The 25383-nt window shown below is 36.4% G+C and overlaps 2 protein-coding genes and 1 long non-coding RNA gene across 4 annotated transcripts; 1 reads left to right on the top strand and 2 right to left on the bottom strand.

Moving 5' to 3' along the window:
• Positions 1-843: 843 nt before the first annotated feature.
• Positions 844-24529, top strand: LOC122141598. The gene is made up of 4 exons (XR_006157970.1): positions 844-932; positions 20161-20267; positions 24291-24350; positions 24443-24529. It is a non-coding gene; the product is annotated as an uncharacterized LOC122141598 (long non-coding RNA).
• Positions 926-2808, bottom strand: nfil3-4 (nuclear factor, interleukin 3 regulated, member 4). The gene has a single exon (XM_042749480.1). The coding sequence runs from the start codon at positions 2691-2693 to the stop codon at positions 1905-1907; it is 789 nt and encodes a 262-aa protein (XP_042605414.1). The 5' UTR covers positions 2694-2808; the 3' UTR covers positions 926-1904.
• Positions 12193-15716, bottom strand: si:dkey-172o19.2. Of its 2 annotated transcripts, none has more exons than XM_042749479.1 (2): positions 15430-15716; positions 12193-13287 (listed from the first exon to the last, which is right to left on the bottom strand). In XM_042749479.1, the coding sequence occupies exon 2, from the start codon at positions 13281-13283 to the stop codon at positions 12300-12302; it is 984 nt and encodes a 327-aa protein (XP_042605413.1). In that variant the 5' UTR covers positions 13284-13287; positions 15430-15716; the 3' UTR covers positions 12193-12299. The 2 variants fall into 2 exon arrangements, with proteins under 2 accessions (XP_042605413.1, XP_018920058.2); XM_019064513.2 differs by lacking the exon at positions 15430-15716 and adding an exon at positions 14006-14880.
• Positions 24530-25383: the final 854 nt, after the last annotated feature.

The raw sequence follows: 25383 nt of genomic DNA, 5'->3' as shown, positions 1-25383 counted from the left end.
CACTGCCGTAAAGTGGAGGTGAAAACACTTTCAAGATAAAAGTAATACTGCACAGTATGATAATAATCTCTGTGTTCTGTATGACTGAACTGTGCTATGTTGTAAACAATAAAAGGACAAAGTCAAAAAGCTGAGATTTTCATTCGCACTTTATTGTAAAAATGATAACATTCTGAAGATCATACAACTTAATGCAGATGAACAAAAGACTGAAATAAAAGTAAATCTTCGTTAAAACAGAGAAAATACATGTCATTTAAGTACTCGTGTAGCTTAGCTGTGACACTAGCAACACCATAATCACAAGTTCAATAATACATGACAAAAAGGTACAAAAAAAAGTGTCTGCTAAATGCATAAATGCAAAAAAAAAGCTAAATTCCTGAGATGTGGATGTTGTTTTTGTTGAGCTGATTTTTGATACTTGTCTCTAAAAGCGGACCTTGATTGTGCATTTGTCGAAAACCGTATGCTATACATTGAACATGAGTTCATCATCATCAAAGATCAGCGCTGTGTAATTCTTTCAAAAAACATATTGTGCAGTTAAAAATAAAACATGAGATTGAATTAAAACTAGTTTACAGCAGGTATAGTCTGCAAAGGCACTGTATGTTCATGTGTTGCACCGGTTCATATACAGTTTGAATTTCTTGAAAGGTCTTTTAAAAACAATTCAGAAACAAATCAGAAAAAACAGGCCACTTATTGTGTGATCACAGCTGTAGCTTTTGAGTAGCAAGCAACTGTTGTCATAGATTGTTTTAATTTGTGTATTTTTGTGTTTGAAAACATTTGTGATGTATGGTGCTAGTCACATGACTGAGATGTCACATGACAAGACAAAATGGAAGTCAAATAAAAGTACAAATATGCTACCTTCACCAGCTGGATCAAGGGATTCCAGAAATATCCTCTTCAGACTTTTTGAGGTGAGGTGATTTTCCCTAAAAACTCATTTGTTCTCATTTGCATGCATCTGATTGCTGGTTAACAAGTTACTGTCTTTGGCTTCTCAGACACACATATTCACATTTTGAAAGTAACTGCAAAGAGATGGCATCAGTATTAGTTTGCAGTGTTCTTTTGGATTATAACACACAATATTTTAGCATGTGCAGCTTCTTTTTCAGTTCTGCCTTTTGTTTTGTTTTTAATTAATTTTGTTAATAGCTGCTATGAGGACTCAGAAGTAACCATTCCGTAGCCCAAATCAGTAATACAATGCATTATTAATAGGGAATGCATGAAATGATCAAATGTATAGTTTGTTTGCAATGTAAGTTGCTTAAAGCATCTGTCAAGTGTGTAAATGTCAGTCTGACTCCAGAGGCGGAATTAAATCAGACATCGGTTATATTCTGAATTAAACAAGGAGGTAGCATTCCTTTAGATCAAACAGTGGATCGTGACAATAGCAACACCAAGCTTCAATTTCCAGGGAATGCATGAATGATGAAATGTGAATGAAATGTAAGTCGCTTGTGAATGAAAGCATCTGCCAAATACATAAATGTAAATGCATACATAAATGCATTCACAAAAGAAGTGATTGTGAAAGATATGGCAGAGTGAATGGTTCTAGTCCAACTTTGGTCTATCACAAAAATCCTGTTCTCTTTCACTCCCTACTTTCCTGTCTATATTAAAGGTAAAACAAAAATGAGTAAACACATGTGCATCTTCATCCCAATTTAAATTTGCCACTTTAAACCTCAGTGATGGAAATATTGACTCTTTAAATGTATCTCGGAAAGTTTATCTGAATGTGTGACCTTTTGATCAAAGAAATTGTTTTTTTTTTTTTATCATGATGGTTTGCAACAAACTTCCTGGAATGTAGCCAATGTTCAGTTATCAATAATGAGTAGGATGACTCATAACTACTGAGTCAAAGCTAGATTTCAATCTGATATGTATGTTGGATTTGGAGATGCAGATTTAGCTCTGCTATCTTTGCGCTGAGAGTTTTGCGTCTTCAGTCGTAGTTTATGGGGCAGGGCGGTGCTGGAATCCGCTGGCACCTGCTGCTCGCCCTCCTCGTCCGACAAGATCCTCTGATTCCCAGGCTGGGACAGCAGGGGCCGTCCTGCCCAAGATGCTGCTGATGGGGTGAGGCATGGAGGAAAGAGTAAAGGTGCAGCTGTGGAAGAATGGAGACTGGGGAAGTCTAGGAGATATGGGTGATTTCTTCGTATGGCCATAGGATGCGTTGGCAGGAATGCCGACCCGGGGTGGGTGCCAAGACAGACGGGTGCTTGTTGGTTCCCCATTAGATTAGAAGCCTCCCTATCTTGCCGTCTACCCCAGTAGAGGTCTTTGTCTGGGCAAGAAACCAAGGGTTGTGGTGCCAAAGAGTGAAGATGAGACAGAGCCCTTTGAGATGGGGTATAGGGCGTCCCAGGGTTAAGCAAACCGTATCGAAGCTTCAGAGCCAAGAGCTCAGCTCGCAGACGAGCGTTTTCCTCGCTCAACGAAACCAATCGAGTCTCCAAAACATAGTCACTCACCCTTCGTTTCTCTCGTGAGCGCTTCGCCGCTTCATTGTTCTTGCGGCGTTTCTCCCAGTAGTTTGCGTCTTTCTTGTCTTCGGGTATGAATTCCCGTTTGCGACGTGATCCCAGACTTCTTGGAGAGAGCTCTTCGGCTTCTCCCTCAGGTTCCCAAATCACCCGTGAGAAAGCAGACTCCATTTTCACCAGGTGTGACTTTTCTGATTGGTTTCGCTCTAGATGCACCTGTTCTCTTTCTGTGTGTGGTGTCTGGAGTTACTCAGATGTTAGTGCCTCTTCTCAGTCATGCTGTCACCAGGAGCTTTACCTAGAATGAAAGAGCACAGTTATTTCCTTTGCAGGTGGTCTTTGTTGGTTTTTTAGTTTTTAGGTGGTCTTGTTTGTTTGTTGGTGTGTTATGTTGTTTATGGTGTATTAATTTCTGCTGAACATGTTGACCTTTGCCTGCTAGGTACCGGCTTGGTTACAGGTGCCTCACGTCTGAACCTAAAACTCTGTAATGTTCTTGTCATTAAGGGTGTAGATGAGGTAATGCATCAAAAAATCCCCTTGTGGTGACTGTTGTTGTTGTTGTTGTTGCAGTTGCGCTAGTCAGTTAAACAGCTACACTATTGTTCTAACTAACATTAAAAAGTATTAACAATTGTTAAAGATTAATACTAATACCTTTAGAGACTCTACATCAAAGGCTTTCTTCCAGCTCTATGCTTCTATGCTTGCCAATTCTGTTGATAGTTCAAAAATGCTTGAGCAATGCTAATAGGAGCAACCTTTTTGAAGTGACTATATAGTGTTAATCAATACTGGAGGCGTGTGAGCATCCTGGACATGAATACAACCACTGGGGTGATTCAGAGACCCAAGTCTTCCCAACGGGGGTTCCAAAAACCCCCACACTGACTGATGGGCTGTCGTTTTGTGGGTTACCAGTGGAAGAATGGTTAATCGTGAAGGACAGAGAGAGATCTAGTGAGACCAAACGCTATGTTGACAACTGTACAGACCTACTTCCCCTCTGATGTCATTGACCCATTGTATTCTGTCTCTACACTGACACTTTTATAACTGGTAATTTTAGCTTCCTTTCCAGACAAAAGGTCAGATAAAACATAATTTCCTTCCACACGATCATATGCAGATAATGTGTTAGTTGTATAATGATTTAATTGAAAGTTGTAATTGGTTATTTTGTATTAGTTTTTTGAAGACTGAGTCACATTTACAATGACAAAAGTCTGAATGCCATTGCATTAGATAACATAATATCAAAGTGAGTGTCGTCTGCAACACACACACACACACACACACGTATATATACAGTAAACCAAAGTTCACAATCTAGGGTTCACATTCTGTTTTGAAAAATAAATAAAAAATAAAGTTATTTTTTAAAACAGAAACCTTAGATGTATTGATTATGTAGTAACTTTAACCTTATCAACTTATTTTTGTTAGTAGTTTCAATTAAAATTATATAGTTTTTCTTAAGTTTTTATTTTTATATTTGCTTTCATTTCCATTTTAGTTTAAGTTAAGTCATTTAGTTTTGAGTTTTTATTCTTTTTTTATGCACTTTTATTTCAGCTTTAGTGTTAGTTATTTTGCAACTAGAAAAAGTTTACTTATATATTTCAGGTAATGTTTATTTTAGTACCAAGTACCAAAATGTATTCATGCTTTTAATTTTAGGTAACTATAATAACCCTGCTATATGTAATGCAAAATTCATACATTTTTTAAAGTGTAGATCAACTTTTTAAATAATTTAGCATCCACTGAATGCATATGATCAAAATTTCAACAGTAGCATCAGGGTACACACAGATCTTCTAGTTTTGTGCACCTTGCATCTTGTACATCTAACCCCACGCTCACTGTGGTTTCTTTTTTTCTCTCTTCAGAACCTTTCTCCAAGTTAACGGAGTGTGTAGGTTTTCATGTAGGCTAACCACATCCTGTTCATCCCTTTCTTTTATCTGTTATGCCTTTTTATGAGCTGGAAATCTGGGCTCTTGAGCGTGACAGCGAGGTGTGTGTATGCTTACCACAGAGCAAAACAAACAGACTGTTAGGCCAAGCCACGAGCCAATGAAACATGAACAGAGCGAAAGAAGAGCATGGTCTTGGTGTGGAGGGGATGAATTGTGGATGCTCGCTCAAACCACAGCTATGAGACCACGCCTGCAATGCGGTGCGAAGCTGACCAGTGTTAGCGTTTGTGTTTGTGCGCAGTAAGTTCTATAATGTGCAAACCGATTTGACAAACATAAACTAGATTTGCATTTCCAGATGGAAAAACCAGTGCTTGCAAGCACAGCGTCGTTATCTTATATAGCTTATATAAAAATTAATGAAAAGCATCATGTTAAATATATGTTTAAAATAATTTCTGCCAAAGCCTTTAGATATGCATAGATGGTGCACTCATATTTCTGTTATGAATGGGTGAAAGTCCAACGTTTAACATGACACAATAAATCCTGCCTTCTAAATAAAAAGGGCCAATTGCCAGTTGGTAAAATGATCATGTCTCAGCAGTCGCCGATTGAAGTTCCTGTTGCCAGTCAGTGCTCAGAGACGCATGTTTACACTTTAAAAAAAAAACGGTGCTTCATGATGCCATAGAAGAACCTTTTTTGTCTAAATGGTTCCATAAAGAACCTTTAACATCTGAAGAACCTTTCTGTTTCACAAAAGGTTCTTTGTGGCCAAAGAAGGTTCTTCAGATTACAAAAACGTAAGAAAGAGATGGTTCTTTAAAGAACCTTTGACTCAATGGTTCTTTGTGGAACCAAAAATGGTTCTTCTATGGCATCGCTTGAAAAACCTTTTGAAGCACCTTTTATTTTTAAGAGTGTAGGACTTCACGTTGGCTGACCAAGCCTGAAATATGAGCTTTTAAAATACTATTTGAGTATAAGAAACATTATGGGCAGATCATGTGAGATTTTGATGCTGGTTTGAAATATGACACATAAATGTGAGAGAGTGGAAAGCAATTGCAAATATGACCGGCCAGTTATCTAACTTTCCTGAAAAGGGACTTTGTTGTAGTCTCAAAATCACATTTTAAATGTGAGATTGTTATTGTTGTTTTATTTTTATTTTTGATTGTTGTGTCATGGTGGGTTTCTATGATCTGGTGGGATTCTATTTTGTTTTGAATTTGTTTTGTTTTGGGTACTTTGTTTTTTACAAAATGGCTATATAAATTAATCAATAAATCGCTAACTGTTAACCTTTGCTGTTGCGTGATGTTTCTTCCAAAATCGCTAACTGTTAACCTTTGCTGTTGCGTGATGTTTCTTCCACACCACTAGGTGTCAGTATAAGTTTAAATTCAAAACATAGAAGTTCAAGATAAGTTCGGGCTATATCACCAAATCACACACAGAGTGCACGCACATGATTTTGTAGTCTATTAAAACTCAAAATTCCAGGCATTCTAAATTGTAGATGGCAAAAATGCTTCTGTATGCTTTTTATATTTATATAATTTAATGTAGGCCTTTTAATCACACAAAGAGTACAGTTTTTCTGCAGATGCATGAACGCATTTAATAATCTTTTTATACAAGTTAGGCATTAAGGACTTGTGGTAGACATAATATCGAGATTTTTGCTCAGTTTTGCTAATGAAAATAGTTCCAAACAAAGATCACAGCCCTGTTTTGCGTCTCTGAAAATGGCGGTGTGTTTACTTATTGAAAGAATCAGCTTTTTGAACGAATCTGTTGAATAAATGATTCACTCATTAACACAGTCAAATGCTTTTAGTTTCTGAATGAATCAGCCGTTTGAATGAATCAGTTGAATCTCAGTGACTCATTAAGTTTACTTATTGTGCTTGCATTTTTCATAGCCACGTTTAGGTTTGTTTTTTTTTGTCATGTTTTAAATTATTTCAAATATCAGTATTCAAATATTGTTTTATGTTAAAAACAAAACGAAGAGGCCCTATTTATAATCTGAATCTGCACGTTTAATGCAATCATGTCCCCTCTGAGATTAAACTGTGTAAATACAGCTTTTTTCAGATTTTTTTTCCAGAAATGTTTTCTTATGTTGGATACAAAAACTCTAAGTACCGGATGCCATTTCACATTCTTACCCAAAAATACAAATTGTTGCACCTATTATCCTTATAACTAGTGTTAGCTCGCAAACAAGCTCTTTTTTTATATAATTGTGTGGGCAATAGTGGTATGCTAACCACAGTGACATGCGGTTCTTCTCCAAGACTAACCTTCTCTTTATCAGTCAACATTTCTTAGTGATGTGTCAAAATAAAAGACTTTAAGGTGTCAGTGTGTTAAAAGGGGTGGTGGGTTATTAGTGTTGCAATTTGAATGGTGCTCACATGAGCCTTTCGACATCGGCAGCTTTGCTGCTGTCCTGTAAACATATAGCATCAAGTTGCAGTCAAAATTCTCACCTTTTGTTTCCGATATTTGGTTTGGTTTCATCACTATAACTCTACTGATGCCATCTAAGACATCTGTTTATGATTATTGTAGCCAGTAATACTACCTGTTTATTTTTTTAGCCTGTCACCGGAATGCGAAACTGTTGTACATTTTACATAAGTTGCTAACTTGTCTGGTTTTGATTTTCGGATTGAGTTTTGGCTAGTTGTTTCTGTTGATTATTTTTTTTGATATTTTCAGAACAGATTTTGGGGGAATGTAAATTTGTTTTAGGCATTGCTGGCTAATTGTGAGAGGTTTCCGTTGTCTGCCAACCTGCTAATGTGGACATGCACTCATAGGATATGCTAGCAGTTTAGTTGCGGTGATAGTGACACACGCTGTGTAGCTAAATATACCCTGAGCCTGCTTTGTTGCTGTGCCACAAATATACGCACACGCACACTCACACACACACACACACACACACACACACACACACACACACACACACACACACACACACACACACACACACACACACACACACACACACACACACACACACACACACACACACAAACACACAAACAAACACAAAGAGAAAGTCAAAAGAGGTTGTTCACATGCTTATCCCCTTCCTGTGTTGAGTAGGGTTGATTGTGTATAGAATTTAGTGAGGTTAGTAGGAAAGGTATTGAAGTTCTAGATGCCTCACAGTGTAGCTTGCATGAACATAAAAACATAAGAAATATATATATATCTCCTAGGCCTATCACAGACCATTCAATGGTGTCAATGACTTCCTCCAAATAGTATGAACCTATTGGGGCATGTTGTCACGAAACCTTTTTTTCCCAGGAAACAACAGTGTTTTTTTGTTTAATGGGTATCAAATACAGCTTTCGATTACCGTAGTCGTATGATGGTCTCAAGGCCCCCAGAGGCCTCAGTGAGACCTGCACCTGCTGCTTACTGACGCTCTAAGTTTAGATGGTGCTTTTCAGTAACAAACTTCTCTTTGTTTGTTTCTTAAAAACTTCTCCTTTTTAACAACATATCTGTTGGCTTTCTGCCCTCACCACCTGCTGCTCTGTACATCTTTGTTTCCTGGTCTATAGTTTTTATATTTTATGTTTTTTTTCCTCTTTTTTTTTTTTTTTTTTTTTTTTTAAACAAGAGGCTCAGATGTTTTCATAGAAAATAACGACTACTTGTATTTTTTTTTTGTTTTTTTGTTACCATAAGTTTTTCCTTGAAAGTATACGGCTGTATTGCATATGTGCAATGTTAATTTATTCCCGTTTTATATAATTTTTTTCTTTTCTTTTTTTTTCAATACTGTGGGGACCAAAAGTCTAAGAACATGTTGAAAATCTGGGATTCAAAATCTAATTTAAACCTGGTAACATTTTAGGTTTTCTAAAAAAAAAAAGAAAAAGAAATATAATATGTAATAATGTGTAAGATGATGCATTTTTTTCTAATAAAATAATTACATTTATGGCATTAATCTCGAGAACACATTTGAACGGACAATCTTTGGATCTCAAATCATGCTGAAGAACATGATCACCAAGTTTTATACAAACTTGTGAAGTTCATGCGTGGTTATGCTTGCAATATAATTTGCAATTCAACATTTTGTAATAAAAAAATGCTAAATATTATCGTTTTCACAAGTGGGGTAGTCAGACTTTTGGACCATTGTTTGTTGGATGGGAATAGCAATTAAATCTCTTTAGCATGGGATGCACAGAGAAAGATGTATAATTCAAGCCGCAGTTACATCAGAGATGCCATTTACGACTTTGAAACTATTTTGCAGCAATTGTCTTCTCTAATCTTCCTTTGAAATCATTTAGATCGTCAGGATACCACACCACACACACGCTTTTAAAATTACCCACATTTACCAGCCTTTGCAAGATCCTTCACTCAATTTTGAAGCTTTCAAAAGCTGAATTTCTCAATATTTGGAGAGTTTGCAGGGAAATTTACATTTCCAGATGCAATTTGAAACAAATCAAATGCAGTTTAATCCTATATACGCTTGTATGACAATAAGGACAAATACAGCGGCTTTAAATATTAAATGTTACATGATATGAAATATTACGGTTTCATTCAACCCTATTTAAAGGGTTATATATGCAAAATTGACCACATTAACCTAAAATTAGACTGCTTAATATGTGTACTGGTTTATATAATATACTTGTTTCATTCTGAGATTGTGATGCTTGCTTTGTCAGTAAACCAAAGGTTACATTTGAAATGAGATTTAGTTATATGTAGATTTGCACATCGTCTACTGCATTCAAGCGCCATGAAGCATTTGCACCTCAAACTACGGACATCTGCATATCTGATGTGTTATTTTTTAGTTCTCCTTTTAATGCAAAATTAATTTAGGGAATCTTTTAAGATTGCACAATGTTTGTTAAAGTAAGACCAATGTCGTGTTTTTTTATTTTGCTTGATGGTGTGACATCTCAAATTCTAAAGAAAGTCAGAGGACGTTTGCTTATTTTTTGTCATTACATCACCTTTTCATAAATGTGTTAAAAGCTGACCACTGATGGACACACAGAACCCCCCCCGTTTCTTACCTTCACAGCTTCTCACAGTTCCCGAAGCCTTGTTGGGTCACCCAGCGTTGACATCTCCAAGGATTCTCCCCATTACTGGAACCAGCCGGCTCTCCACACTTCAAACACTTGTCTTGTCTGTATGTGACCAGAGTGCCTCACCTGCCACGCAGCGCTGATTAAACGATCTCCTCTCTGACTCGTGGCTTCTCTTTGGTGTGAAGTGTGATTAAAAGTTAGAGGCTGCCTGTTCACCTCTTTATGAGATCAGCCCACAAGCCCCTGTCTGTGTCTACTTCTTTAGCGCTGATGTCCCTACACCATGGCCCACATGTCCCTCACATACGTGTATCAGTGGGTGTGAGTGCATTTATATATATATAAAAAAAGGTCAGATATGGAAAGCCACTCTCATTGATTGTTCTGATAAGCATTTCTGATGGCCAGATACTAATCTGCTCTCACCCTTGACTGGGTCTTTGCTGCTCAGCTACATCTTCAGCCATTAACTAGTGTTATGAAGGCTCTAAATTTTAAAGTTTAAGGAATCACAGAAGTCTGTGCTGTTTTGGAAATACATACAATCCTTGATCACATTCAAAATAGGCACTCATTCCCAATGATGTAACCACCATAATTTAATATTAAATAATGGTCAATCAATATGGATTTTCAGTGACAGATTCTTAAGTTTTTTAAGATTTTTAAGTCCTTATATTATTGTTGTCACATTATTGCAATATGTATATTGTTTCATTTTTGTAACTACATAAAAGTCATAATTCTGTTTTGCTACTTAGCTTGACATTTTCGTTTTGTTACCACATATTTAACAATAAAAAATGCTATATTTGCTCATATAACTAGAACATAATACATATATTAGCTTTGTCTGACGGCTAATGTGAAGGGATGTGACTCGTGTGCGTTTTATGTGTAGCCTGTTATTGTCAAGGACAGCGCGCCCCCTGCTGGTTATTCTTATACCTGTCAACATTACATCCATCTGAATTTTAGTAGCTGCTGGTTATTCTTATACCTGTCAACATTACATCCATCTGAATTTTAGTAGAAGGTACGTTATATATTTTATATTTTTATATTTTTACCGATAAAGAAGCTATAGTGCAGTTACTTTAAAGATTAATAATTTATTTTTTATATTATCAATGGTGTTGGATATGGAATTATTTTAAAATATGATTTTATGTTTTTTTTTATACGATTTATTTTTTTTTTAAGGTCTAATTTTCAGGTAAGGACGACGCTACATCGACGGCTGTTAGTGTGTGAGTGTGTGTGAGTGTGTGTTAATTAGCTCTGTTAACACTTATTTGCGTAGAAACATAGATGCGGCCTTCATATTTTTATTTGAGATTTTTTTTTTGGTATGTATTTATTGTTTTTTTTGTTTTTTTTTTTAGTTTTCTTATTTGTGTTAGATGTTATGTCTTTGTTGGCGTGTAAGGATTAATTTTTTTTTTCGAGGTTTTAGTACTGTGTTGGCGTTTGTAGAATGATTAGGGTTTATACTTATTTTTTGTTATGTGTATCAAGCCTTTTTTTGATTTACTGTCTTCAAAATGGTGCTTAGAAGTTCTCACTTTTTTTTACTTCTTCTTAAATCAGTTTCCATTATTAGAATGAAAAAAGATAGACTTAATTATAAAGCAATTAAATTATATAGCCTTTAGTACTGTTGAGCTGAACTGGTCTATTTACACCTCTAAATTTGTCTATATTCTACTTCACACACTCGACTACATGTACATCCACACACCATAAGTGTGAACATGTGGTTTGACAAGCCTGAGTTCAATCAGATATCAGACAAATTTACCCCAGCCTGAAACCATCCTCATTGTGATCATCTTTCATATTTAATCATGAGCACTTTAATAATTCACTTTACGAATACCCCATATATATGGAGGGACTCATTTACGAATACATCTACACAATTACTAGCACAGTTGTTTTCATTAAACATTCAATGTACAAAATAACGATGAAGTCAGATTCCATTGATCCAGAGCAAATGACGCGATTTTTGTTTTTTTTGTTTCTGTTTTTTAGTTTTGTTGTTACGTTGTGTGTGTGTTTCAGCAGCCACATCATTTTTTTTCTTATTCTTCTGTTTTTCCTTTACATGGAACATTACGAACTCATAACAGCGTCACTGACTTGTGAGGTTTTTTTTTATGTTTCTTAGTTAGTTAGAGTATTTATTTCAAACAAGGAGGGTGATTATTAATATTTATTTGAATGGATGGATGCCTGTGTGAGAATACGTAGTGTATAGATTCCCAAACTTGAATCAGGTTTATATGCAATAAGCAAATAAGGGAAATGAGAGTACAACGATTAACTACTTTTATTGCAAGTGGCCACATATTTGCAAGAATAAACATTGTATTATCCAAGTTATGGTTTATCTATCATTTAGGCTGTATGGAGAGATTGGCTTGCACATCACTACATTAAGCACAGCTAAGAAATAGTTCACCCATGTCTTTCCCATTCTTTCTTCAGCAGAAGATATTTTGAAGAACTACTGTATTTTTGTCTATACAGTGATCAATGGGGTCCAAAACCACCAGTTAATTTTTGTCTATACAGTGATCAATGGGGTCCAAAATAATGAGTTGATTTGAAAATATGGACAAAAACACAAAGCGTGTTTGGAACAACATGAGGGTGAGTAAATCTACAGTTCATTTTTGGGTGAACCATCCCTTTTAGCAGATTACTATCACAATGTAAAACTGTTCAGGCAGCATTATTGCTGGTTAAGAGTTCTCCGGGCAAAATATTCTTCTGAGCTGTCCTGAGATCTCAGCTGACAGCATGTTGTACCTGCTGTTGAAGTTCCAGAGGGACCTTACGCCATTATGAGATCCGTCTGTCTCTCGTAGTGACATAGGAAAGGACAGTGGCCAGCTGGGGTGAAGGGGAGATGGACGCAAAGATGATGAGCCCCAAGGTAGCATCTGGTTGCTGTGCTGGTTGGGAGGCTGGCTCAGCCCAGGCAGCATCTGAGGAGGGGGTGGTGAGGCCGCAGATGCTCTGTGGGCCGGAAACAGTTGTGGGTGGCTTGGTGGGTCGTTGCTGGAAGAGACCTGTGGGTGAGATGCTGTGTCTGCCTCTACTGGGTCAGCATTGTTGTCCAAATGGCTAATCTGTGATGGTAGGTTGGCACTTTTAAGAGGCACCCTCAGGGGCGAGATGAATGGAGATGAACCATGCCAAGAGTGGTACAGCTCTGGAGCTTCTGCTGGAAGAGGAGCAGTACCAGTAGGCAAACCCCACATGGAAGGCTTGAGATGGGATGCAGTGGGATAGTGGAAGGGCACAATGGGATGAGTGACATCCAGCCCTCGCCCAGTCCCCATGTGATAATGCAAACTCAGCACCTCGGCCCGGAGCTGGGCATTCTCCTCGCTCAGTGCCAGAAGTTGCCCCTCCAGCATGAAGTCGTTGAGTCGCCGCTTCTCTCTAGAACGCTTGGCGGCCTCGTTGTTTTTCTTCCGTTTAACCCAATACGAAGCATCCTTTTTCTCAGTGGGAGTCATCTCACGTTTGCGTCGTCTATTGGGTCTGAGCGGGTTGCGGTATGACTGGAGGTGGAACAGTCGCTGTGCCAGTACAGATGAGCCGGTGAGTGGCAGAAGCCCTCTTAAGCTTCCAGGGTCGTCTTTGCTTGTCAAGATCTCTCCCGTGGAGGAGGGAAGACAAGCATCTGCTAGATGCTTGGGACTTCTCATGGTACTCATTGTTCTGGGATGGACTAGATCAGTTCTTGGAAAGAATAATTTGTTTATAACGTAGTATAAATTTTTGGTTTGATTAAGGCAGTTATCATTTTTTTTTTTTGTAATGGTGGTATTAGTATTTTTTTGGTGTGATGCTGATATCAGGAATTTTTCCTCTTGCGTGTTATAAGACGCCTGCACTATTAAATGCAACAAATTCATTACCACTTATTAGTGTTCATACTGCAGTTTCCTGTCAAAATGAGGGTAAAAATAGACACGAGACATGTCAGCCTAACAAGGAAATGTAGTGGGCAAATCGTAATTTTAAATGTGTAAAATAATGTTGTAGTTATTAGATATTTTACATGATAAATTAGAGATGGTGTTTTATTGTGTTTTTTGTTTGATATCATGATAAGATAAATTTTTGAGGTCAACCATGAATAAAGATCTTAGTTCTTCGCTTGCTAAAAGCAAGACAATTTGAAGGTCATGTGATACCTCTGCATGTGCAAAATTGACATAACATCAACTATTCGTTTTTCTCCAAAAGCATTATTTTTTGTTGATTTTGAAAATTGCTTAGAATCTAGTGTTGAGTTACTGTACTGTTTGATTTTTATTTAATGAATTCAGTATTTTAAAGTTTGCATACAGAATACTAAGTATTATGTATAAGTACTACTTTGCAAAGTCTTAACTGGGGAGAACCGTTGCAAGAAAAAATGGCTTCACCTTACCTTACGGTGCTGTCACAGGAATGATGCCAGAAAGTGAAGATGAATTAAAGGACATCAGCTTAAAACTAAAACTCTTTGGCTGGAAACATGCAAAGACACTCTGTAAACCAATGGCAGTCAAGCTGGCACATGTGATATGCACAAATATGCCTATTGCATGAAGGAGCTGTAGTAGGTGAGGACCACATCTTCCTTCCTTAGATATGGAGGCGGAGACTTTGCAAACAAGTATCTCAAACCAGTGGTTTGAGTTATGACTCACTTTTTTGTTTGTTCTACTTTTAAAAAAATGAATAAAATAAATAATTGCTGGCGCACTCAGCATCTTGGTGTTTTGTTTTCATTTTTGTTTACGCATCCAGTGGTTATCCATGCCATTAGCTCTTCATTTTACTTCTAAACCAAAACTGAAATGTTTTGTTTATTGAATTTCACACACCATTATCCATTCATGACATTTTTTTTAAATGTACATTTTATTTATAGATTTATTATTAATGTCTTGGATGCCCTGTGAAGTAACAATCCCACGCTTCAACCAAACCTAGCACATAAATTAAATTAGCCAAACATACAGCACTGAGGCCCATCAGTGTGGTTGTATGTTCACAATGAGGTTTGGCCATTATTCAAATAGCGTATGCTAGTATGGGCGTATGTGTTTTATTTATTACGTTCTGCTTTGAATTGTACTAAACTTTGATTATAATGTGTAAAACAGCATAATTGAACGTAATTATTCATCATTTCCTAGTAAACCAAATTCTTTAGAAAGCGCTAGTATGTCATTCAACCAATTATAAGAAGTTGGAGCTCAGTAAACACCGGAACTGAAGATGGTTACGATCAGATCGTGTAAAACAAACATGCAACTGTGGCTAAAAAGAATAGATTACTAAGAATGACTTTCATGAAAAAAAAAATAGAGGTTTTTGCAGGGTTTACGCATATCATTTTTGTTTTTAGAGTTTAATTTAAGAGTTTTTTTTTTTGGTTTTATAGATTATGACTAAATCTGTGTCGCTGTGAAACATAATGCAGGTGCGTAGCTTGCACATGTGTTACACAAACTTATTGAAGTTCGACTTGTGGCAGTTCCACTGCCAACCACAAAAAAAAAAAAAAAAAGAGTAAAAAATAAGCTTAAATCTTGACTATTAAATGCATGATGCAGGAAAAATATAATCTGATGAATGTGATGTCGTTGCCTTCACCTCATTTATGAGAGTAATGCTGTGCTTCACCTGTGGTTTCAAAACTCTGAAGAATTAGCCACACTTGACATGTTAAGACTGCAAGATAAAAATGGGCCATGTATCGTTCGCTAAATAAACACAATATGTTATTGGTGTTCAACAGGTGTTGGATCATATCTCAGGCTTGGGGTCGCGATGGTCGCGAAGAGTGATGGTGGGGCGGCATACCTGTTGGTGTTTACTGGTGACTCATCGAATAGCTGTTGGATCCCTCTGTGATTTGTTTTTTTCTTCTTCTTCTTATACTCGGTGACTCATAACGCCACCTCAAAGCTCCACAGAACTCAAATGTTTTAACGTGGGACATAACCTGTAGTTCAGATGTACCGTTTTGGTTACCGCACACAGCCCCCTCACGTGGTGCGCACATTCACATGCGCAAACACAGTTCGGGCTTAACCAGGTAATCAGTCGTATTGTATTTGTTAAACATGTAGATAAAACAGAGTACGTGTATTGGCGTGGGTGAAATTAAGATGTATTGTCGTGGGTGGATTGAGGATGTTGGATTTTGGAATTTGGCGCATATTGTTTTTTGTACTTTCACGCCTCACCTTTTTTGTATGTAGTTTAACTCCAATCACCCCCTGTGTTTCTTTCTCAAGTGAATTCAAACCACTTCCTGTCTCTGAGTTGTCAGTGTATCTCCACACATCGACCTCATTTTAACTAGCCCCTCTCCCATTTTTGACTCGTTCGTCGGAACAGAAACTAAAGCAGCGATTGCAGAGCAGCAGACAGGGGTATACCCAAAAAACCTCATTCGAGGCCACCTACTCACTTCCCAGAAAACAAATGATTTTGCTGATATTTTACATTAGATGTTGGGTTTTTGGAGCACTGATGCCATGACGTTATCTGCACGCCTTTCATTCATTGGTGTATTAAGTCAAACTCATAAGGGATGTTGAAATCGTAAGCAAATCGTTGTTTAGGATGGCAAGGAGGGATAGAAAGGCCGAGGAAATGGTGTTGACTTGTTCAAGTAAGAGATGCGGCATTTTGCAAGAAATGTGTCCAGTATAGATGTTTATGTGATGAATTCAATGCTACGGTAATATTAGAGCTTCTGAAATATTTATACTTTCAAGAAATTAATACTTTCATTCAGCCACACTTAAGACATATTTACAAATTTGTTCTATTGTGTAACATTTTCCACTAAAATATTAAGCAGCATAGTTGTTTTTAACATTAATAATAATAATAAGGTTTCTTGAGCAGCAAATGAGCATATTAAAATGATTTCTGAAGGATCATGTGACACTTAAGACTGGAGTAATGATGCTGAAAATTCAGCTATATAAATAAATTACATTTTAAATCTTTTCAAATAGAAAAGTTATTAAAAATGTACTAATATTTCACAATATTGCCATTTTTTCTGCATTTTTGATTAAATAAATGCAGCCTAGGCAAGAATAAGTGACTCAAAGAACATTAACAAATGTTACTAATCCAAAGGTTTGAAATGGTATCTTTTGACCTTTGACCTCTAAGAGTGATTGAGAAAATTTTCAGCTTTTCTCTGAGTATCTATCAAAACAAAATGCTCAAAGGTTGCATAAGCCATATAAATGTGATACATAATGTCTCGATGGGTTTTTGTTAATGTGAACACATACTGATTTATTTTTAGTTTTACTACTGTTTTTTCTTAAAATAGTAAAATTATCAAAACTATAACATCATGCTAAAGAAAATCTGGAAATTATGTCACAACAAAAAAATGTAAAATATATATATATATATATATATATATATATATATATATATATATATAACTTTTAATTAAAAATATATATTTTAAGGCAATATACTGTATCAATAATAATAATATTTAACATTTGAACTTGCATAGTGGACAACCTTTTTAGATTTCATCACCGCACACTCTGTTCATTCTCTAACTAAGCTTGAGGTGCATTCTGGGATACTTTTGAATTAAAATTGCAGTTTTGTAAAGAAAATGATAAATATGCACCATTTGTTTGTAGACTGGTTAAGTGTACATAACTGCCAAAATAAAGTATTTTTTCTCCATGTTGTGCACTCAAATAGCACTCTATTTGTGTACTCAAATAGAAATATAACACACAGTGACTACAATACCATTCTTTGCTCTCAAGAAGGCCATATACGTGTGTTTACAATATGCAACCTGCGGTTTTGTCTTTTCATGCAATTAAATATATCCACTTTGTACTGATTGATTTGAGATCACTGCTACTGTTTGATCGCAAGGTCCTGGCCATCGGCAGACCCTTCATTAGGCCTCCATCAGCACCTGAAGAACCGCATGCGGTGAGGCTTTCAGAGCGAGATATGAGCACTCGTTGCGGTTTGACAGGTTTGGGGCAACAGTTAAACTGTAATGGAGCATTGCCAATAGCAACCTGGTCAACTGGTCACAATGGCCCTGCAGGTCTGGGTCTCTTCTCATCTCGCAAACCACTCTGCATCTGAGAGAGGCCATGTGTAAAAATAGATGAGCTTGATAGTACTTGAGACGCGTTATCTCACGCACACACATGTATGTGTAGTTGGTGCACGTGTTAAGTGCAGCGAACCGCGTTTTGTTGGCATAAATGCATGTGCAGTCATACGTGGAATCCTTTGATTTGAGACCTTAAAGAGGCCATGATATGAAATAAAGAAGATTGACCCATCTTTGGGCATTGATATGGTCTTGCAGAAAGTGAATTTAAGGAAGCTAATTAAGCTGCAGTGTCTTTGTCTGCCACTAGATGGAGCGCTAGTCGAGGAGCATTGAAACAGGAGCATGTGTGTTAGCGATCCAATTAAAATAAATAAATAATAAACATTATATATCACAAAAAATGTCCTCACTGTAGTTATCTGAGAGATATGTCTTCATTTGCACCTTGTACAGGCCGACGGGCCAGTCTTCTTCACACCTATTGCTGTTCTCAGACACTTTTAGCACTAGTAAACTTCCTGGCTTAAGTTAGATTGTTGTGGCATGTCGCTGATGTGTAAAGTTATATCTGTTTCCATGAAGCAAAAAGGAGAAGTGAAAACGATAGATGACAGCAAAGACAACAAGATTAAGGCATAATAAAACAACATCTTCTCAACTTTTCAGTCCGCTGTGAAGAAACCTTCATGTTTGAAGATGCTTCAATATAAACATGCACACAGGCTCGAAAAGTATCGGCCTGTAGAAAACACACGATGACTATATTTTGAAAAAACTAAAAAAAAATAATGATAATAATAAAAAAATAGAATTATATAATACAATATAAAATATATGATCAAATATATAATATATATATATATTTTACCCTTTTTCAGACATCTGACTTGAAGTTGGCAATGCTTATCGTTCTCTCTTTTAAGGACTGTCTACAAAGTTAGTGCATTTCTGCCACCTGCTGAGCTGTATCAGGGACCACAGATACTATAATATATTACATAACATTATTGTGATTATTAAAATTTAGTATTCTTTGTATAAAAAATAATTAAAGCACCAGTTAACAGTTTAGACACTACATTGTAATTTCTGCCTCATGATTTATGTTTAAATATTTTGTTATAGTCATAGAAATTGTGCATACTTATGCATTTCACTTGTGTGTGTGTGTGTGTGTGTGTGTGTGTGTGTGTGTGTGTGTGTGTGGGTATGCTATATACTTTAAATGTACTAGGCTATTTGATTTATGACACTCCTCATTGTCTCTTGTCTTAGGGGAAAATCTGAGGGAAATCCCTTTTGGAATTGTGCGTTTATATTTAATTTTTGTTTAAGGAAAGCACCTTCTATTATTTTTTCCCTTACTTCTCATGTTATTTCAAGCAGTTACGCAATAAGTAAAAGTTTGTCTTTAAGCCTAAATTTTGACGTTAAGCAGGACCATTTTAATCTTGTTCGGCTGAATGAATTAAAATGAGCTGAATAACATGATTATTGAAAATTTTGTTGCCACTTAATCGACCCATCGCAGGGAGTTTGATTGACAGACGATCTGACCAATAATAATACAGAATCTGTCATTTTGTCAGACAAACAAATCAGAGAGGAGATTAAAGTCAGTTTTCTTGAACTTGATTGAAACAAGATAACTTCTGATGTTCATTCATGTTTATATTGTGCTTTAACTAGTAAATATAAAAAGATGGTTGGTTCTTGAGCTGCTTGAACTGAGGTGCTACAGTGATCTGTCGCGACACGTTAAAGGGCCACAAAACGGTATTTACGGTGTTGTGTCAGTGGGCCATCATGGCTCACTGCAACAGTAACGAATGGGGGCGGGTCTTTGCTCATTTCATTTTGTTCACACTACCTCAAAGTTGAAGTTTACTTAATTTGCGTTAAAGTTTAGTAACCTATACTCAGGATCTGTGCTCTGCATTTAACATATCCAAGTGCACACACAGCAGTGGGTGTGTTTAATTAAACCCTTTTCAACTAAATTAAGTAAGTGTAATGGATAATTTTTAAAATGTGTGTAAACCACAAAGAACAATGTGTTTGTATAGAATGATGTGGGGTTGGATTAAAAGGTATGTAGTGTTAATAAAAATTTGTATGGGGGTGTTTGTGTAAATATATTTGAGGAGGAGTTACAGTCAGAAAACTTTTGTGGGATTTTAGGGATTTTTTGATCATCCGCAAAGCAAAAAACAGTATGATTGGTTAGAAAAACAACCGGAGTCAGAACTGAAAGCTTAATGATGCAATGCTCTTAACTTGACCTTTCATTTGCAGTGTGATAAACAAATTATAAATAATATCAACCATGTTTATTAATCACAAAAACAATAATAAATGTGCAAAATAACCTTTTCATCTGAATATTTTTTGCCTCTTTCATATTGCAGAAGGGTTAATGGAAGAGACAGGGTTAATGATATGATACGCATGGATTACAGGTAACATGAATGAGAACTGTACTTTACCTGGGGTGAGAAGAGGAGGATGGGATGTGAACCATGGGTCTGCTATCAAGGAAGTAAAAATGAAATGCTGCAGTAAGCAGGTGACGTACATTTTGCACTGCTCATTCAACACTAGACCTTTAGTAATGTTTTACTACCTCTAATGCAAATGCATAATTGCAGTACATACATATATAGCGAAAAATATGAATTTGTCAGCACCAATAGCGTTATTATTTCAATAGTCTGTTATTTCATTATTTTCAATAGGAGAGATGGAGTCAATTAAAAAAAACTTTTTGTTTTTTTTTATTATTTGTGACTAGTGGAGACTAGATTTGTCACTGTTTATGATAAATATTTGACGTGGCCTTTTGTGTATCAGATTCAGACAGACACAGATTTTGTGAAAATATGAAAGAAGAAAGAGGTTGCACCAAAAAAAACAATAATACATAGTCTACTTGAAAGTGTTAACACATCTGAATAGTCCAAGTAAAATATATATTCGGTATAAACTCTTTTTTTAGTTCACAAACAGCATATGAGATTGTGAGTCAAAAATATGAATCATATAAACAAGCATCATGTGGAAAATGAAACTTTTGAATATCATGAGCGCTTGTGTTTAACCCTTCAGATGATTTCAGTTGGGAAGTTCAGCTCAAAGGCCGCTTTGATGAGTAGTCGTGCTGCAAATCTTTCCAGTGTTTGCACCGGAGCCGTTAATTATGGTATAACTTTTTTTTTTTTTTTTTTTAGGTCATACTGCCCTGTGAAAGTCACTAAATAATATTTATTAAAAAATACTGTTTCTGAAGGGTTGTTGCCATGGTGTAGAGATACAAAAATACCCCCTGAACTTTCTTCCCCATAACCTGTTAACAGTTTCAGTAAGCGGCAAACGTTGTGGTCATGCAGGTTTGAGGGTTTAATTTTCCTTTAACTGTGATAAAAGGTTTTACACATTTACATGTCTATATGAGAATTATGACAGCATATGTTTCCTATAATGTTGTTTTCATGATGTCAGTTTGGATTCACCAATATTATAGTATAGCATGTCATACTAGTGGACATGTCAACTAATATGTAAAAAAACAACAACATATTTTGCAAACCACGCTGTTTCTTTGAAGACAAAAAAATGACATTACTATTATCATTTATAAAATTAAAAAAGTAAAAATGCCTTTTTTCTCAGATGTTCACATGCATACATTAGGCATTGATTACAAATACAAAGGAAACTTTTAGTCAACAGACTACTTTCTATCCACCAACCACCATGGCACGGCATGTCACCACACACTAATGGCAAATTAAAACCGAGTTTGTCCTTATGAATCATTTGTGTAGTGCCTAGTGGTTAGAGTAAGGTTACTGGGGGTGTGAAAATATGCTGGTTTGTGCATCATGTGTGTTTCATTCTGTCTGTTTTTTTATTTGCTTTAGTTTATCATAATTGTGCTCCTCCTGAATGTTCTGTTTGTACGTGGGTTTAGAAATTTGGCCGTTGATGTAGTGAGTGGAATTGGAGAACTTTCATCAGTCACAATCTCAACCAACACTATTTTCAGATAGAGCTACAATGTTGTTCTGTCAGTGAACCACACAGTCTTTACTATGTAGAAACATTTGTGGGTAAGAGCATCTCCCTCTGGACATAGACTATAACTGATTGATTTCATCTGACTGATCCTTCACACAGAATTGAATGCAAGTACAAATAAACAATGATGCCACAAAAATATATATGCATTTTCTTTTTTAAATAAATATCTTAACAGCCTGAAATGATACATTTCAGTTTAAATGTCTGATAAACTATTGTAACTTGTTGATGACATGATAGCTAACGCCTTCGTCTCATTGCATTGTGTTAATTTAGCAAAATCACTGCTGAAGTCTGTTGCCGATATGATATTCATACATGCATATAACTATGGTTGCAGGGGCACAGTCAACTCTACAAGGAGGAGCCATGCTATCAAAGTCCTGTCCAGTTATTGGCCCCATAATCATGACACCACACCCTGTTTTTATAGCATCAAATAAGTAAATTTGAGTTATTAAAAAAATAACACTTGAACATACATCAGCGTGATATGAACTACCTAAAATGATGGAAAACATCATTTTGAAATCAATTTGAAGTGTAATTTGATTGTTTAGTTTGGCTCACATCCCATTCGTTTACATGGCGAGGGCGGAGTTAATGACCTATACTGCAGCAAGCCACCAGATGGCGATCAAAATATTTTATCTTCACTTTTCAGGACGTGTTCGGAACACTTAGGCTGCATCCGAAATGGCATACTTCCCTATTATATAGTAGGTGAAAAAACAGTATGTCACAAAAGAAGCATGTCAGAATTCACAGTACTCCTAAAAGAGTAGGCAAAAAGTACCCGGATGACGTACTACTTCTGGAAAGATTCTGAAGTGTGCATACGATGGACACTACACTATCCCATGAGGCCACAGGAGGGGGTTGTGAATGGCAGTGACACAACACAAACTGACGCTGCTAGGTCAGGTGATTATATACTTAATAGAACATACTATGTTTGCAGTCGTAAAGTAATTAATTGTTCAAAAAAGTACCTGTGCGATTTCAGACGTATACGCCTTGGAGGATATTGGAGGATGACTTATGTATAGTCACCAGTAGAAACAGATGTTAATGAGGAATCTATGTATATAATATCTAAGTGTACAGCTATCCACTGTAATTAGGACAGTGGTATATTTAAGAGTAGGGACACACCAAACCATCACAAAAAGAACTAGTGCTGAGGATAGCCGAGTGTGGCGTTACCTTGCGTTACCTTATGTCGCCTCTGTCGAAGCAAAAAAAGTTGCAATAGAACACACCGGACAGACGACAGCCAACTAACGTGTACACTTTGTACTTGCGTGCGAGAACATAACTCTCCCATACCATCAGGTGGCAGTAGTCTGCATTCGGCTTTCAAACAGGGAAACCAAAAAAGCTAGAACAGCAAGCAGCGAATAGAATGACAACAAGTGACTTTGTGTTCCCTCTTTACTCCATCATTGGTTTGCTTTCATCAGTTCTGTTTTTTCTTTTGCGCTCATTCACTAAGCTGAATATCCAATCGGAGTTCTGTTTCATGTCAACAAGCTTTGCCACCAGTTCAGCATGAAGAACTGGCCAGAAAACAGCTGACGGCGTCCTACTAGAGCCAACAGTGCAGAAAACTCTGAAAAAACCGACCAACGTTTAAAAACCACCCGACATTGCCTGACAATTGGCTTGGTGTGTCCAAGGCTTAAAAAAGGAGTTCACCCAAAAATGAAAAATTTTCCATGATTTACTCACCCTCAAGCCATCCTAGGTCTATATAACTTTCTTATTTCAGACGAATACAATCAGAGTCTTACTAATATGTCCTGGCTCTTCCGAGTTTTATAATGGCAGTGAATGGGTGTTGAGATTTTGAAGCCTAAGAAAGTGCATCCAACCATCATAAAAAGTGCTTCACATGGCTCCGGGGGGTTAATACAGGCCTTCCGAAGTGAATCAATGCATTTGTTTTGCTTCAAAATCTTGACACCCATTCAATGCCATTATAAAGCTTGGAAGAGCCAAGACATTTTTAATATAACTCTGACTGTATTCATCTGAAAGAAGAAGGTCATATACAGTACACCTAGGATGGTTTGAGGGCGAGTAACTCATGGGGTAATTTTCATTTTTGGTGTACTATCCCTTTAAGACAGTCATTTAACTGTAAGTGGGTCCAAAGTTGCAAAACATATACAAAACTACATAAAGTTGCTTACACAGTTTTTTTTTAGGTTAATTTTTTTTTTTTTTTATTCCAAGTGCAGAAATTTTTAATAAAATATATTTAACTAATAAAACAAAATAAAATAAATGCATCTTACATTATGGATGATTAGATATTTAAGAAAAACAAAATGTTGTGCAGTTTTATGATTAATATATTTAAAAAGTATTTTTATTATATACTTATAATATATAATTATATAATTATAATTTCAGTCATTAGAGAAAACTGTGGAAAGATTATTGTCTAATTGCCTCATGATGACTGTCTAATGTCTCAGCATTATTATCATTCTTCAAACTGCAGAGACGCCAAGTTCTGTCAGGCCAATTCTGAGCTGAATGGAGATCCATCTGAGAAACATGGGTAAGCAAAGACTAATCTAATATTCTCATATTTTTAATTTAAAATTTCCACAGTGCAGATTTCTCTCTGGCTCAGTTCAGCTTCCTTCGCAGGCTGCTGCTGGTACACGGGCACTGGTCATACTACCGCATCTGCATCCTTCTGCGCTACTTCCTCTACAAAACCACTGCTTTATCTGGGATCCTTCTGTGTTATTTCCTCTATAAAAACATCAGTGCTCAGGTAGAGCAACTAGGTCACTTAATCCACTTTACACCCTCCAACTCCAACCACACTGCAAAAATATCAGTCATTACAGTCCAACTGAGATATGTTTGAGATGTACTGTAACATGTTTGAAGAAAGTCAGATCATTATCAGTAATCAAGACTGAAATTCAAGCGCGATGACTGAGACCAGATAAGCCATTCGCAATTATGTCTTAGGCAAATTTGTTTAATTGTATGTTTTGTGGACATAAAAAGATGATTTGATTTGGTAAGTTATAGTTTCAATGATATGATGATCTATTAATTTATTTAAAAACATATCAAAAAGTGCAGCAGAGAGAGAGAAATATACTACACCAAACGTCAACATTTGATTGATGACTTTGACCTTTTGACCTTTACCCCTCCCCCACCCATGTAGCTTTTACCCTATTGACACATATAATCTGTTGGTTGTATAAAAGTATTTAATTAAAATGCATAACGTTGTATATCGAATTGAAAATAACGAAATAAAAATGTTTAGCTTGATGAATAAATATAAATAATTCGATAAAAATAAGAAACTTTGAGTTTAATGAAAAATGTCTTACATTTTTCAGGGGTTGGTATGGATATTATGTCTTACACAATGCTGGTTGATAGTTTAAGCTGAATTCACAGTGCAGAGAGTTTCACCTCCTCAGTGAGATGAGAGATGGGAGGGGGAGCAGAACAGCAGACAGGCAGACTGAGAGGGGACCCCCTGAGTTTTTACGTTTACTTTAGGAAAACTTTACTCTCTCTCTCTCACACACACACAAGCACACAGACAGACTATACAA

This window comes from Cyprinus carpio, chromosome B22, assembly GCF_018340385.1.
Source record: "Cyprinus carpio isolate SPL01 chromosome B22, ASM1834038v1, whole genome shotgun sequence".
NCBI classification, from domain to species: domain Eukaryota; kingdom Metazoa; phylum Chordata; class Actinopteri; order Cypriniformes; family Cyprinidae; genus Cyprinus; species Cyprinus carpio.
This window is presented reverse-complemented; position numbering and strand designations above follow the sequence as displayed.

What these genes read in the sequence shown, in the direction of transcription:
- nfil3-4 (XM_042749480.1), bottom strand. Translation starts at nt 2,693, where the DNA reads ATGGAGTCTGCTTTCTCACGGGTGATTTGGGAACCTGAGGGAGAAGCC.
- si:dkey-172o19.2 (XM_042749479.1), bottom strand. Translation starts at nt 13,283, where the DNA reads ATGAGTACCATGAGAAGTCCCAAGCATCTAGCAGATGCTTGTCTTCCC.